We start from the raw sequence: 16,916 nt of genomic DNA, 5'->3' as shown, positions 1-16,916 counted from the left end.
TCTTTTAGGAAAGAAGGCCTAGATCTAGACTAAGAGATAAATCTAAAGATGGATCTGAATATAGACTAATAAAATGTTTTAAAATTAATAACATTTGGATTTTAGCAATGTCTTCTGTTGCACTTAAATTTATTTTTCTTATATCTGAGTAAAATTGACTGACTTTGACATAGCATGCATAGAATAATCCCATTACAATAAAAGTATTTCTGTATCTTTCTGCAAATATACAGAGAAAGATGTTCACCTACTGCTATTTATGACTGGTGAGATCTGAGATGATATCTGAATTTTCTCCTGCACAGTTGAAATTCCTGAAAATGTAAATTGTTCTTCCAAAAATACCGATGTGATTTTTCTAATTTAAAAAAAGCTTGGGGGTACCTGAGCGTCTTAGTCAGTTAAGCGTCTGCCTTTGGCTCAAGTCATGATCTCACGATTGGTGGGTTTGAGCCCTGCATTGGGCTCTCTGCTGTCTGCACAGAGCCTGCTTAGGATCCTCCGTCCGCCCTTCTCCCCCTATGCCTCGACCCCGCCCAGGCTCTTTGCACCTCCCCTGCTCATGCGTTCTCTCTGGCTCTCAAAACAAAAAAAACAAAACAAAAACCCCTCAATTCATTAATTTGATCAGGATGATCAGAATCTGTGCACCAGCTCACACCAGCCAAATTCACAGAGACTGTGAATCAGAATTGCAATACATTAATTAACATACCCATTCCTAGATTTAAGATATGTCATCCAGACAAGGCACCTACGTTTTGGTGACTATATTTACTCAGGACTCTAAACTATATATGAGAAGGTTGCTTAATGAACATAGAACTAGAGAAAAGGCAGTGAGTCTTATCTTCTAAGGAAATTTCCTTGAAACTATTTTTGACTAATGATTTGTCTTTCACTGAAGTAATTATTCTTTCTAAAGAACTGCTTTCTCTCCCTAAAATCAGGACCCCATCTTCCCATCCTAAATATTTACCATAAGGTACAGTTTCCCAAGATTATGATTGATATTGCTTACACTGGAGGAATTTCCAATCACAAATGCAAAAAGATCATTTCTGGCAAGATTGTCTTCAATCTCAAACATAAATTTAACATCCATGGTAAGCTACAATATTAGAAGTTGGCATCGCATACTTATCTCTAAAATCTTGGGTTTATCTCACTTGGAGGTTGTTTGAACCTTCTGTGTGCTAAATAAATCCTCTTCACTGGAACAAAAAGAGTATATACAATGTAATGAAAAATGTAAGTTAAATTAAATTCCATCCAAGGCTTAAAAGGTGATTAATTATTGTCAGTATATCTCATATCTTTGTTTATTAAAAAGAAATAAACATTCCACTCCTCTCTTGCATTGTCCTGCATTGAACTCTTTCATGGGGGAGATGGGGACAAGAGACTTTACACTCTACTAATATAAATGCTATAGGATGTGTTAGTGTCATAACTTAGGAACTCAACTCAGTATTAAGAGACATTTCTCCCTATGGAAGGACTCTCTTCCTCTAAATTTTAAGTAACTAAATCATGACATACCAACTAAATTTAAGTTTTTACAAAATGATTATTCTAGGGGTGCCTAGGTGGTTCGGTTGGTTGGGCATCCAACTTTGGCTCAGGTCATGATCTCGTGGTTCGTGAGTTTGAGCCCCGCGTCAGGCTCTGTGCTGACAACTCAGAGCCTGGAGCCTGCTTAGGATTCTGTGTCTCCCTCTCTCTCTGCCCCTCTCTAGTCTAAAACTAGAAACGAGATGGTTTGGAGTCTTTCTCTCCTGATGCCCTATGTCTACTCAGTTAATTGTAAGTCCTTCGCCATGACATCTTAATTATCTAGTCTCTCCTTCCCATTCCCAGTTCTACCTTTCTACTGAGAGATTCTCACCTTGATTTTTCTAACAATCTCCTAAATGCTTTCCCTACCTCCAGCCCCCTCCCATTACAATCTGGCCTACACATTATACCTGGATGAATCTTCCTAAATCACAAAAGCAGTAATTTACCTTCATTCTTAAAACCCTCCCATTGTGAAACAGAGGAAATATAAACTCATGCTTAGCATCTAAGGTTCTCTACCTGATATCATCCAGTTATCTTCTGAACCCTATTGCCCTCGATTCTTTTGACCCTGAGGTTGCATAAATGAATGGCCCCACAAAGGCAGATCTAGTTTGCACATGAAATTTTCTTTGACCCACACATGGTTTATAAATCGTGAATATTAGTTGCTTATATCAATTAATTGCTAACATTTATACATTCTTGCAACTTTGGGGCTACATTGCCACATGACACAAAACTGGGCAGTGAGTACCCTTTTAAATGCAGTATCATGGAGAAACATGACCCAGCTAACCAGAGCCTTCATCAGATTGGTTCTGTATCACTCAATCTGGTACTGGCTCAGTGCCTGTAAGCACAGGAATGTATGACACTTGTCTTATACTACCTAGTGTTCCAGCCAAATGCATCCTTCCTAAATGCACAATATGGCTTTGCTTATGTTAATCCATCTTTCTAGAAATGCCTTCTCCCTACCTCTTTACTGTCTTTAAGGTTCATTTCAAACACTGTATCTTCCATGGAGCTTTCTCTGACCACCCAGCTGCATGTTACTGCCCCATTTTTGAGCCTCTGTAACACTCTGTGGTTCTCTTATGGCCTGTATCCCACTCTTCACTGGACCAGTCATTGGTATCCTTGACTTCTCCCCATTTCTCAGGGAGGTGTATTGATGACGCTTGTCCCCCACTCCTCAAGGCTTTCTGAAGGAGGAGTTCTCCTCTTGACCTAGGCCTTCCCTCCTCCTTCCCAAAGAGAGGGAGCAAGTCTCCATCTCTGATGTGGAGGGTGAGCTTGTCAGCAATGCCTGAGCGTGTACATTTGTCCAATTCCGAAGTTCAGGAGTAGGAGGCCTTCTGTTGCCACACATCTAAGACAGGCTTTTCCTTCCAGGTTTTACCAGCAAACAAAGCCAACATTTTCATCTGTTTGAATACTGACCTTACAACAGTTTTCAAACTCAAGTAGGGAAAAGGAGGGGATCTTATTGGGTATCACCTAATCCCATTAACAGTTCACTCTGTCTTGAATCTTCTGAAGTTCCCTGCAAAGTCATTCACTATACAGAGAGGAACTCAAAATACACATATCAAACTGAGTCAAAGGACACAATCAATGTGCATGAAGTTCATGGAATGTAATTTCCCCTATGCTGTGTTCCTATAAACCATAACTTAAGTGTCCTTTTTGTAGATGTTAATGAAATACAAATGATTCTGTATATTACATAAAATATTTATTTCCTATTTACATTTCTAATTTTATGTAAATCATTGCACATCATATCACATATCAAAAAAAGAAAAAGAAGGAAAAATATATAAACCTTACACATCAGTGAGGAAAGCATCAAACCATACGATACTTATCAGCAGTCTCGCAGGTCTCGTTTCTTGCCCTTTTTTGATTTTCTAGTAGTTTCTTGACGAATGGTGTCATACTCCAATATGGCCATTTTGGAAAGTCTCTGTAAGTACTGAGATGGTGCTCCAGCAAGAGGATCGCTGAAGCCAGAACCTGGGAAGAAAAAGAAATCAGCACACAGAATGATACGGTCTAAAATATCTCTTTCTACAGATACCATATGTTTTCACTTATAGGTGGATTAGGAGAAACTTAACGGAGGACCATGCGTGAGGAGAAGGGGAAAAATAGTTGGGGAGAGGGAGGGAGGCAAACCATGAGAGACTCTTAAATGCTGAGACCAACCTGAGGGCCGATGGGGGTGGAGGAGAAGGGAAGGGGGGTGGTGGGCATGGAGGAGGGCACTTGTGGGGATGAGCACTGGGTGTTTTATGGAAACCAACTTGACAATAAACTATGAAAGAAAAATAATAAAATAAAATAAAATAAAACAAAATGTGTCATAAATGTTGACTATAAAAATAAATAAACTTAAAAAATAAAAAATAAAATATCTTTCTCAAAAAAATTAAATAAATAAATTAAATTAAATATCTTTCTCAAATGACCATTGAACACTACCAGTTCTTGATATATCAAATTCTTTGAAGTAGAAATTGAAAGTATTTACTTTCTAAAGCAAATGCGATATTAAGTCATCTAAAAAAATATTTAACTAAAAAACCTATGTAATGTTTGTATTTAATTATATAAAACTAAATCTGAGTCAACATTTTATTTTTTAATGTTTATTCATTTTGAGAGAGAGAGCATGCATGCACATGTGCAAGCAGGGAAGGGGCAAAGAGAGAATCCCACATAGGCTCCATGCTGTAAGTACAGAGCCCAACATTGGGCTTGATTCCATGACCGCAGGACATGACCAGAGCCAAAATCAAGAGTTGGACACGTAGCCAACTGAGCTACCCAGGCGCTCCCTGAGTATGTATTTCTTAAAACACGGGATGGCTGTGGAATTTATTCCAAAGCAAAAGGCACAATCTCCATAAATAATTAACTTGTTTCATACCTTACATGCTCATCAAGTTATTTTCTCCAAATACACTGTTTCTCATAAATGCGAAGTTTAGTAAAATAGTAAAATTGTAAAGTAAAATAAATCATTCACTAATTGAACAGTATTACTCAAGCTTCTATTACAGAGAGGTAGTAACAATAGTAATAGATAACATATATTGAATGATCTCTCTGAACCAAGTACTTTACATTTATTTCATCCACACAACACTATAAAGTAGGTAGCTAGTAGTGTCTTGGACCACAGACATAAAAAGAAGATTTACCAGGGCTAAAAAATTTGCCCAAGGGCAAAAGACTTGAACCCAAACTCATCAAATTCAAACTTCCTAAGCAATTACTACATATTGCTCTAAATATGTAACTATGTATAAATACTTCTATTTCGAAACATATAAAACTTTGAAAATATACAGATTCAAACTGTTTTAAAATACTACTATTTAATTTCAAATGGTCAAGTATGAGAGAAGCTATCTACAATTCTCCAGTATGGTTGTTATTTTTGTTATTTGAGTGTATAACATAGGTAGGAAGTTCAGAGAAAGAGAGAGTAGAGGGGAAAAATATGATCAGGGTACCTGTTCTTAGCAGTACAATAAACCTGACACTTAGAGGGCGCCTGGGTGGCTTAGTCGGTTAAGCGTCCGACTTTCGCTTAGGTCATGATCTCGCGGTTCGTGGGTTCGAGCCCCGCGTCGGGCTCTGTGCTAACTGCCAGCTCGGAGCCTGGAGCCTGTTTCAGTCTGTGACTCCCTCTCTCTCTGACCCTCCCCTGTTCACGCTGTCTCTCTCTCTCCTAGAAATAAATAAAACATTAAAAAAAAAAAAAAAAACCTGACACTTAGAAAAACACTCTGGTGGAGCACTGGGTTGCTCAGTCAGTTAAGCCTCCAATTCTTGATTCTGGCTCAGGTCATGATCTCACGGTTTGTGAGTTCAAGCCCCGCATCCAGCTCTGCACTGACAGTGTGGAGCCTGCTTGGGATTCTGTTTCCCTCTCTCTCTGCCCCTTACTGCTTGCTCTCTATCTCTTTCTCAAAATAAATAAACATTAAAAGAAAAACCTCTGGCTACAAATGAAATATATTCTAGACCATAAAAAATGTCAAAAAACTTCAAAACTGCAATTAAGTTGAAAGTTGTTAATAATAAGATAAATTTTAAATTCTCAAATACTTAGAAATTTATACATACATTCCAGATTATTCATCAGTCAAAAGAGAAATCATGATAAACATTAAAATATTTGTAACTAAATGATGAAAAAATTACAAAATCTGTGCCATGCAGCAGAAATTATACATGCAGAGGTTTATACCCAAAACTATGTTAGAAAAGAAGACTTGAAAATTAATAAGCTACATATAAGATATACATTAGGAGAATAATAAACCCAAAGAACAAGGAAGAAAAAAGCTAACACAGGAAAAAGAAGAAATCAATGAAATAGAAAACAAATTTACAATAAGAAAGAATTTTTAGATGAGTTCTTGACTGAAGAGACTAATAAAGGAGAAAAGTCTTTCATAAGATCAATAAAAAAATGCAGAAGGCACAAATTACAAAGCAAAAAAATTTTAGAAAATATAACTTACCAAAATCGATTGAAGAACTAGAATGCCTTATAAATCCTAAAATTAAAATGACTGGATCAATATTCAAGTAATAATTCTTGCCTTGCAGTCTATTTCGTTTGATGTTAGCGTACCTACACAGTCTTTCTTTTTATTAGTGTTTTTATGGTTTATATTTTTCCATCCTTGCACTTTTGGCCTTTCTTGCCCTTAAATTTAAGGCATTCCTCTTGTAAGCAATGTATAGTTATTTTTCTCAGTCTGATACTTGGTTTTTTCATTGAAATATTTAGACTGCTTATATCTAATGTAATTGTCATTATGTTTAATTTTAAATCTTCAATCTCACTAGTTGTTTTCTATTTATCCTATATGTTTTACGTTTCTTTTTTCCTCCCTTCTTGTTCTCTTTTGAAATGATCAAGTATTTTCTTGTTATTTATTATATTTCCCCTTTCTATTATTAGCTTGTTACTTATTATTATATTATTCTTTTAGTGGTTTCCACACAGATTATCACGTCTCTTTGATATATTACAATCTACTTTAAATTTGTTATTTTACCATTTTCCAGATAATGCAAGTATCTTACAATATTTTAACTCCACACATGCCCCATCCTACCTGTGTGCTACTATTGTCAAGTGAGTTATTTCTACATATATTTTTAAACTTCGTAACACTGCTGCTATGACTTTTCATTCTGTCCCAAGTTGTTGTACTTCCATTTTATATCATTACTTTCTTAATTTTTAGTGAAGCTCTGAAGACAATACATTCTTTCAACTCCTATTTGAATGAAAATGTATTTGTTTCACTTTACTTTTAAAAATATTTTCAATGGGTATAGAAATCAAGTTTGGCAGTTACTCTCTTTTAGCACTTGAAAATTCCCTTCCACTGTCTTCTTGCTTCCATGGTCTCCATTTAAAAAGTCAGTTGTGTGTCTTACCATTGCGCCTTTGAAAGTGACATTTCTTTTTTCTGTTTGGGTTTTTTGTTTTGCTTTTTTGAACCTAGTCTTTTTATTATGATGTGCCAACACGTGATTTTCTTTGTTTCTACCCTGCTGAAGATTCATAGAACTTCTTCTCTCTGTGGCTTTGTATTTTTCATGAACTCGGGAACTTATCAGTCAGTATGTAAATAGTAAATACCGTTTCTGTCCTACTCTCTCCTCTTATTCAGAAATTAGAATTACACATATGTAAAGCAGGTTTACCTCGTCATATAATGACTTGCACACTCTGTTCTGTATTATATTTTTTCTCCCTTCACTTTAATTGGGTATTTTCTAATGACCTTTCATTTCACTAATCCTATCATCTGTTGTTTTCCATTTTCCCCCCAACTTTAATGCAGTATATTTGACAAATAAAAATTTCATATATTTAAGGTATACACCAAGATGACTTGATATACATATACATTGTTAAATGATTACCACAATTAAGTCAATTAACACATCCAACACCTCTCATAGTTACCTTTTCTGGAAGGAGATGAGAACACTTGAGATCTACTCTCTTAGCAGATTTCAGTCTACATTAGAGTATTATTACCTACAGTCACTATGCTGTACATTAGATCCCCAGAACTTACTCATCTTAGAACTTTAATTTTGTATCAACATCTCCCCATTTGCCCCAGCCCCAAACCCTAGTAACCACCATTCTATTCTGTATACTTGAACTTTTTTTTTTTCCTTAAGATTCCACATACAAGTGATTGATTCTAGTAGGAATAAAGTTCCAAGCAGAATTTGTCTTCCTCTGTCTGGCTTATTTCACTAAGCATGATTCTCTCTGGAATTAAATATTTTGTCAAAAAAATAGGATTTCCTTTTTTACAGCTATATAACACAGGTATCCCAGCCTTTCAAAATTTCACATTAAGCCACTTCAGTTTTATGAAAGACCTCCATTGGTACCTATTTTTGCTAACTGAAAGAAGTTCAATAATGATTTTCACTTTTATTTTAAAAAGGTAAAATCAGAAATAGCAGTCAGTGTTTGTTTTGCAACAAGCCATTTTGGAGGCGACATGCACCCTTAACAGTGAGAGCTGCATCACCAAGCTCCTTCCTGGGGAGCTACACTCAGTATCTCAGCATCAAGTTGCCACAGCTCTGAAAAATTTAGAAAGTCAGAAACTCAAATGGTGTGCAGACCATGCCATGGCCCACATGAGAGATGGATCCTGAGGTAATACAGGTATGTGCACATTGGACATAGCATCCACTAAGTTTACAAAATAAACAAAGCTTAAAAGAAGCATTAACATAACAAAGCAATTAAATCAGTGGAAAGAAAGGAAGTTAAAACAAGAAGTACTAGACAACCTAATAAGACATGTAGTGGGAGAAAAAAAGGAGCCAACTTACCCTTTGGTTTCTCCTGAATTGGTACTACAGTGCATGTCTCCTTAGTCTTCTTTATCCTAAAATTACATATTTTCATAAAATCATTTTCTATAAATCCAGAGTACACTGATGTAAAATATATAATAAGAGACAAGAAGTTGTCTCACTTGGTGAAAGATATCACATGGAAATTAAATAAACATTAAAGAAAGCAAACTCATTCCATTGAAACTAATCCAATCAGAAGCAGATATAAACCAACTCAATCTCTCAGTTTTTGCTAATAAATTTTACCAGTAGATAAGTGTTATGTCTAACTCTCCTCATGTTTATCTTATTTTTTTTAAGTTTATTTATTACTTGTTTATTTTGAGAGAGACAGAGACAGCACAAGTTGGGGAGGAGTGGAAAGGGAGACAGAGAATCCCAAGCAGTTTCCATGCTCAGCATGGATCCCCAGGCAGGGCTCAAACCCATGAAGCCATGAGAGCATGAAATGAGCCAACACTAAGAGTCAGATGCTTAACCGACTGAGCCAGCCAGGAGCCCCTATTTATCTTATTTTTATCTTCACTTAATCTAATCATGATTCAGGGAATGCTAAGAGGAAGGGAATCGAGATTAGATTAAGAGGGTTTCTAGATATGCCAGATATCAACTATCACTTATTTGTGCACCTTTTACCTATTAATCACCACCATCTGAATTTTATCTTCATTACCTTTTGTTCCTACTGGAACAGACCTACATCACAAGTGGGTTATTAGAGGAAGCAGGTCATGAGTGAATCTGCTGTAGGTGAGATAATCCATGAGAACTGCAAACTTCCTGTAACTATATTAAACTTTAGAAGTCAGCCAGAACTTTTAGATGCCCTTCACCCCTAGGATCACTGCTCTCAGTTATGTTACCGGAGTGTGCCTTGAGAGTCACTGAAAATGTATGATTGCAATTAAAGAAATTTGAAAAAACAAACTTTTATCCACATTTTAAACACAAATATTCACAAATATCCATATGGAGGGAAACAAGGTGTGAAGCGTTATACACAAGACAAAGAAAAATGAGTTACTTTCCTGCTTGGCCATGGGTGTTCCCTCACAGGACACTGTGCAATATGCAGAGGAGAATAAAATACTTGCAGGCAACTCGACATGTTGTCACTAGAATGGCTAAAATAAAGACACTTGTTTCAAAGACAGGGAAGAGAACTAACATTTACATTTGCCAAACACTCCATAAACATCAGGGCACGAAGCCACCATTCTTCTACTTTGTATACGAAGGATACTTGTCATAGCATGAATTCAACATATTCAAATTATCTCTCATTGACTAGATAAATTCGCATCTGAGTCCATGTACAAGGGCGAGGAGTCATTGCATAAGCAGCCAAATGGTAAATGGAAAAAAAAACCCCTTAAATAGCGTGAAAATAGTAGGAAGTAAGATGAAGACTTAAAATTAAGAGGTAATTGGGCTAATTCAGGGGGTGCTTTAGGATCTTTACATGATCATATGCATTGAAAGAAGGGTAACAAGACTGGTCTGTACTGGGGAAAGTCCATTGCCAGAGGTAGCCTACACCCTCCTCAAAGAGCCCTGGGATTCCTGTTAAAAATGACAAGAGGTGGGGCGCCTGGGTGGCTCAGTTGGTTAAGCATCCGACTTCAGCTCAGGTCATGATCTCATGGTTTGTGAGCTCGAGCCCTGTGTTGGGCTCTGTGCTGACAGCTCAGAGCCTGGAGCCTGTTTCGGATTCTGTGTCTCCCTCTCTCTCTGGCCTTCCCCTGCTCACGCTGTCTCTCTCTCTCTCTCTCTCAGAAATAAATAAAACATTAAAAGAAAAAAATTTCTTAAAATGACAAGAGGTGAATATTAGGGACACAGATGTGTCAGTAAACATGGAAAGTCACTGTCCTTAGGTGGGTGATTTAATCATATTTCCAACAGCCTCTCTTCTTTCTACATCTCTGTCATCCCTCCTGTTTACCTGTTACCATCTACTACACTAACAACTCACTCTTTCTCTTCCACCATCCCTGATTCTGCCTTATCTCATTATAGTCTCATGGAAGAAAGAGCAATTTTGCTTTTTACATTTTTATAGCTTGGAAATCTGCCCTCAGATAATATTAAAAATGATAGGAAAGGTTTTATGTATGCTATTGTTCGTTGTGATATTACTTATGAAACCAAAAAGTCAAAGCAACTTGTAAGTACAATGATAGGAAATGGTTAAATAAACCATGGATCTATCAGTGGAATATAATGTTGCCAGGAAGGACTGTCTGAAGATTATGCAGTGACATGAAAAAGTGAATATATGTAATAATAAGTTAAAAAGGCAGAGTAAAAAATTGTAAGTACACTAAAATCACAGTTAAAACAAAGTTCATGAAAATGAGGAAGAAAAGAGAACAAACACCCTATAATAAAAATGGCTATGTTAGGATGGGTAAATTATCAAATCATGGTTTTTCTTTTTCCAAATTTTCTTCAAAGTTCCTATTTGTTTTCATAATTTCATAAATTTGGCAAAACTTTTCATTGTTAGTGTATTCTAGTTCTCCATTTATATGACTAAAATTTATTTCAAGAGTACTTAACAAGAACAATAACAAGCAGAAAGCTCAAGAAATATATTCTAAAGCTTCTATATTTGTGTGCTACATGTAACTGGCTGACTTTAAAGCACAGTGTGGCAGGCAGAGAATATGGAAACATAAATTTTCCCTTAAAGACAGCAGCAATGCAGACTACTATAAATTCTTTATCTTTTTTAGGCTGGCAAAGTTAAGAGGTACTAGACATTCAATAAATACCTAATGAATTAATAAATAAACCAGAGCAGCAACAAAATAGAATATAAGTCTGTCTTACTAATTTATAGATCCCTTTGGAGAAAGGGGTTTTCTTTTAATGGTATGTCAGTCAGTCCAATTTATAAAAGGGAAGGCAATTATGATAATGTTTTTAAACACCAATATTCAAAGTCAGTGGGACTTTTCTGGCTGACAAACTCCACTGTGATAGCCAGTGCAGGGTCTTCATCAGGCTGACATCTCACTTAGAACCTGCCCTCACACTGTATCAGTCAAACTAGAAACAAAACACAAGGTACCACATTCACCTTTCAGAAACCTGTTAATATTGCAGAGCTCATTAACTTTTATTGTGAAAAATTCCAGTATTCTCATAGGCAGTCTACTCTAGGGCAACAAATATTTTTAAGAGGAAGTCCTTAAATCTTTTCTGGCAATGTCACTTGAAAACTGAGAAAAGTGTCTATTTGTCAAACTGAATAAAACAGCTTACCTTAGATTTAAAAAATGAAATCTTTTTATGAAAAAAATATTAGTGGGCAAGAAAGAATTAAACTCACTAGCCAGGAAAACCTCTACATTTAGTTGTTACTAAGAATAAATGCTGAATGAAAGAGAATTGAGTAGAAATGGTCTACCTGACTGGAGGTATCTTGGTATCAGGATGCAGCAGTCTCGGATGAACTTCCAGTGGACTTGAACTTACACTTTTTTGGCAACTTTGCAGTCCTGGTAAATATGGCCTTTTGACACATTCTTTGAGCTCTTCTAGGCCAAATGCTGTGGTGTATTCTAATTAAAAATAGTATCATAATCAACTATATTATTTCTTGATGAAATGTCTTCTTTTATGACATATTAAAACACATAATACAGTATACCAAATCAGTCATTAAGTAAAGAGAAATAAAGCTACTGTAATTTATCTCATATCTTTCCCAAGAGAATACCTTCCAATTCCTACTATAGGGACTGTAGGGAAGAGGTGATTAAGGGGCTGATCAAGAAGTAGAATAAGGAAGGGGCGCCTGGGTGGCTTAGTCGGTTAAGCGTCCGACTTTCGCTTGGGTCATGATCTCGCGGTTCGTGGGTTCGAGCCCCGCGTCGGGCTCTGTGCTGACTGCCAGCTCAGAGCCTGGAGCCTGTTTCAGTCTGTGACTCCCTCTCTCTCTGACCCTCCCCTGCTCACGCTGTCTCTCTCACTCTCTCCTAAAAAAATAAATAAAACATTAAAAAAAAAAAAAAGAAGTAGAATAAGGAAAAAGGACAGCTACATGGATCTCCCAGTTGTCGCTGTCCTCTGCCTCATTATTTTATATAATTATAATTTCCAGAATATTAGAGACATTCACATTGAGATAGAGTTTAAAAGCACTTTTAAGAGTCTTATATTACCTGCTATTTTAAATCTTTCTACCTTCCTGCTTTTATGTAAATTAAGAGGTGTGAATACATGATTATTGAGCTAGCAATGAGAAATAAAAGAATTTTACTTCAGGTATCAATTTTAATTTTCTCTCTGCATAATTTCATACCAAGTCTACAAACACTAACATGAAGCATCAAGACTGCTTCGCCTGTTGACCTCACATAAAACTGGACAAAGAGACTGTCAAATTATTTAAAAAAAAAAAACCCAAAATTCCAAAATGAAAGCAATGAATGGAAAAAACAGATTAAGAAATGAAAGGTTTGGGTGATCTTTACATTAAATGTTGAGAATTGTTTTTTAAGCTTTCTCTCTTTTTTATTTTGGGGGGAGAGCAGCACAGAGAGAGGGGAAGAATCCCAGGCAGGCTCCATGCTCACTGTAGACCCTGATGCAGGGCTGATCCCTTGACCCTGAGATCATGACCTGAGCTAAAATCAGGAGCCAGATACTTAACTAATGAGCCACGCAGGTGCCCCTTAAGCTTTCTCTACTAAGCAAGTCTAGTACAAGAAATAGTAACTAATGGGACTTGAGTTACATTAAATGCTCCAAATGCTACTTTGCAACCTTTGATTTTTTTCTTTTGGAAAACAAAATTGTTTCCCCTGATCAAAACACATACAAATTCTCTTTTCAGCAATTAGATTTGGGTGTAGAGGGGCAGATAAACTAAAGTAGATTTAATGGGAATCTAGTGAAAAAGTTGAAAAAATAGAGCAACACATTCAAAACCAGGAGTAATGAAATGGATTGGGGAGTTTGAATTTTGTGATTTTAAAGAATTACATCTCTACTTGTAAAGCTGAAGGCAGAATTCAGGATAAATAAGATACAACTGTAATTTGACATTTGAAATATAAATTGAAATTAAGCTACTAATACATTCATACACATATCAAAGGTCCTCAAGTTAATCTGTATTGAGCATATGTAGAAAATAAGATACTTTCCACATAACTTACACAAAAAAAAGTTATGGTTAGAATTATTAATGCAAAAATGTGTTGTTAAGGATCTGGGTTTCCTGAAACATAAAAACCAACTTGAGAGTTTTAAAAACAAACACAATTTATAAAAAGTAGTGTGATTCAATGGAGGTATTACTGCACTGATATCAAGACAAGTAGTTCTTCAAAATTTGCTTACAGAATTACATTAGGCAAATTCATTCTAATTTTCTTCCATTTTGCTTTTCCATAAACGTAGGATATTATCCTGACATAAGTGTTACAAAAATTATGTCTCTTGAGTGCTTGAAAAAACACATATGTAAACTGAAGTCAATATTTCTATATTTTCTTCAGCAAAATAATTGTAAAAAATGAAGTTACCTTTCTTCATTTTTTGTGTTTCCAAAACTGCTTTTCTCCAACTACTCTCAAAGAGAAAACAACTGTCAAGAGAATTTCTGGTGACATTAGAAGTATCAAATTTGATTTCAGGGGATAACACTGGCATTGTTTCTTCTTTCAGCAGTGTTGATGAAAGTGAGATGCTGCTCCAGACACAGGACAGGAAATACAAAATAAATAAATAAACAAACAAACAAACAAATAAATATTTCAGAGATAAATATTTTTCCTAATTTGTTTTCCACTAAACAGAGTAAATACTAATATAGACTTACATGAAAAGTTCACTTATAACATGTAAATACATATTCTTGGGATTTTAAAGTAAGAGGCCTTTAATAACATAGCTAAAATAGGTAGTAGGAGTTCTTTTCTTTTAAATATTTTAATGAATTATTTCAAATCTCAGGTCATGGATATTTAGCAATATAATAAAATTGATGTCCAATGGCAAGTTATTGTGTACAAGACAATAAAATGCTTAGGGATTCTCTCAAATACATTACCATTATACACGATAACCAAGTGGGACTCATCTCTGTGATGCAAGGATTGTTCAACACCCAGAAGTTAATGTGATGTACCACTTTAACTGAAAAAAGGATTTTTTAAAAATCACATGACATCTCAATAGATGCAGAAAAAGCATTTGATAAAATTCCACACTTTCATGATAAAAACTCTCAAAAAACTATTAATCGGGAGAAATTGGTTCAACATTATAAAGACTGTTCATGAAAAGCCCACAAGAGCTCTACACCAATCAATGGTGAAGAATCAAAAGCTTTTCCTCTAAGATAAGGAATAAGGCAAGGATGACTACTTTTACCACTTCTATTTAACTATAAGTAATAGCCAGAGTAATTAGGAAAGAAAAGGAATCTTGACTGGAAAAGAAGTAAAACTATCCTTGTCTATCGATGACAGAAACCCTAAAAAATCCACCAAAAATGATAGAATAAAGGAATTCAACAAAGTTGTAGAACACAAAATCAATAACAAAAATCGCTTGCACTTTTACACACTAACAATAAACTATCTGAAAAGGAAATTAGGAAAACAATCTAATTAACAATAGATCAAAATGAATAACATACTTAGGGATAAACTTAACTAAGGAGCAAACAACTTATACACTGAAAAACACTGATGAAAAATTAAAGAAGACACAAACAAATAGAAACACACCCCTCATGTTTACAAATTGAAAAACTTAATTTTGTCAAAATAACCATACTACTCAAAATGATCAACAGGTTCAATGCAATTGAAATCCCAATGCACTTTTTACATAAATAGTAAAACATTCAAAAATTCATATGGCTTCACAAAGGGTCCCAGGTAGTCAAAACAATCTTGGAAAGAAGATCACGCTGGAGGCATCAAGCTTCCTAATTTCAAAATATATCACAAAGCTAAAGTAACTAAAACAATAGGATACTGTTAGAAAAAACAGGCCACTGGAAGAATAGAATCCAGAAGTAAATCGACATGTATACAGTCAACTGATCGTTGACAAGGATGATAAGGGTGCACAATAAGGAAAAGAAAATCTCTTCAACAAATGTCATTGGAAAAACTAGATATCCACCTGCAAAAGAATGAAACTAAACCCTTACCTTACACCATATACAAAACTCAACTCAGAGTGCATTAAAGACTTAAACCTAAGACCTAAAACTGTAGAACTCCTATAAGAAAACATAGGAGAAAATCTTCGTGACATTGGTCTTGCAATGATTTTATAGATATGACACCAAAGGCATAGGAAATAAAAGCAAAAATTAGACAAGTGGAACCTACATCAAACTAAAAACTTCTGCACAGCAAATGAAACTATCAATAGAGTGAAAAGGAAACCTTTGGAGAAAAACATTTGGAAAAAAATATTTGCAAATCAAGTGCAAAATCTAACAGCGCACCTAAAGGAACTAGAGGGAGAGTAACAAGAGCACCCCAAACCCAGTAAGAGAAGAGAAATAATAAAAATCAGGGCAGAAATAAACAATATAGAAACCAAAGAAACAGTTAAAGAGATCAATGAAACCAAGAGTTGGTTTTTTGAAAAAAATAAACAAAATTGACAAACCTCTAGCCAGGCTTCTCAAAAAGAAAAGAGAGAGCACCCAAATAGACAAAATCATGAATGAAAATGGACTGATTCCAACCAACCCCTCAGAAATACAAGCAATTATCAGGGAATACTATGAAAAATTATATGCCAACAAGTTGGACAACTTAGAAGAAATGGACAAATTCCAAAACACACACTCACTACCAAAATTCACACGGGAAGAGATAGAAAATCTGAACAGACCCATATCTAGTGAAGAAATTGAATCAAAAATTGGCCAACAAATTAGCCAACAGTTATCAAAAATCTGCCAACAAATAAGAGCCCTAGGCCACATGGCTTCCCTGGGGAATTTTACCAGACATTTAAAACAGAATTAATACCCATTCTTCTCAAACTATTCCAAAAAATAGAAATCGAAGGTAAACTTCCAGACTCATTTTATGAAGCCAGCATCACTCTGATTCCCAAGCCAGACAGAGATCCAGCAAAAAAAGAGAACTACAGGCCAATATCCTTGATGAATACGGATGCAAAAATCCTCAACAAGATACTTGCAAATCAAATTCAACAGCACATAAAAAGAATATCCACCAAGATCAAGTGAGATTCATTCTTGGGTTACAGGGTTGATTCAATATTCACAAATCAATCAATGTGATACATCACATCAACAAAAGAAAAGATAAAAACCATATGATCCTGTCCATAGATGCAGAAAAAGCATTCGACAAAATACAGCATCCCTTCTTAATAAAGACTCTAGAGAAAGTTGGGATAGAAGGAAC

General features: G+C 35.4%; 1 protein-coding gene across 3 annotated transcripts in view; it reads right to left on the bottom strand.

The window, feature by feature from the left end:
- Positions 1-3,316: 3,316 nt before the first annotated feature.
- CUNH8orf89 (chromosome unknown C8orf89 homolog) overlaps positions 3,317-16,916 on the bottom strand; it is a 32,070-nt gene continuing 18,470 nt past the window's right edge. For 2 of the 3 annotated variants that reach the window (XM_077752471.1, XM_077752470.1), the window contains exons 2-7: positions 14,034-14,197; positions 11,909-12,062; positions 9,524-9,617; positions 8,467-8,524; positions 6,105-6,140; positions 3,317-3,582 (exon numbers count right to left, since the gene is read on the bottom strand). In XM_077752471.1, the coding sequence (XP_077608597.1) occupies positions 3,434-3,582; positions 6,105-6,140; positions 8,467-8,524; positions 9,524-9,617; positions 11,909-12,062; positions 14,034-14,160 (618 nt within the window). In that variant the 5' untranslated portion in view covers positions 14,161-14,197 and the 3' untranslated portion in view covers positions 3,317-3,433. The remainder of the gene's footprint in view (positions 3,583-6,104; positions 6,141-8,466; positions 8,525-9,523; positions 9,618-11,908; positions 12,063-14,033; positions 14,198-16,916) is intronic. The other variant, XM_077752473.1, reaches the window with a different exon arrangement.

The sequence above is a fragment of the Crocuta crocuta genome, unplaced genomic scaffold (genome assembly GCF_008692635.1).
Source record: "Crocuta crocuta isolate KB4526 unplaced genomic scaffold, BGI_CrCroc_1.0 scaffold141, whole genome shotgun sequence".
Taxonomy (NCBI): Eukaryota; Metazoa; Chordata; class Mammalia; order Carnivora; family Hyaenidae; genus Crocuta; species Crocuta crocuta.
This window is presented reverse-complemented; position numbering and strand designations above follow the sequence as displayed.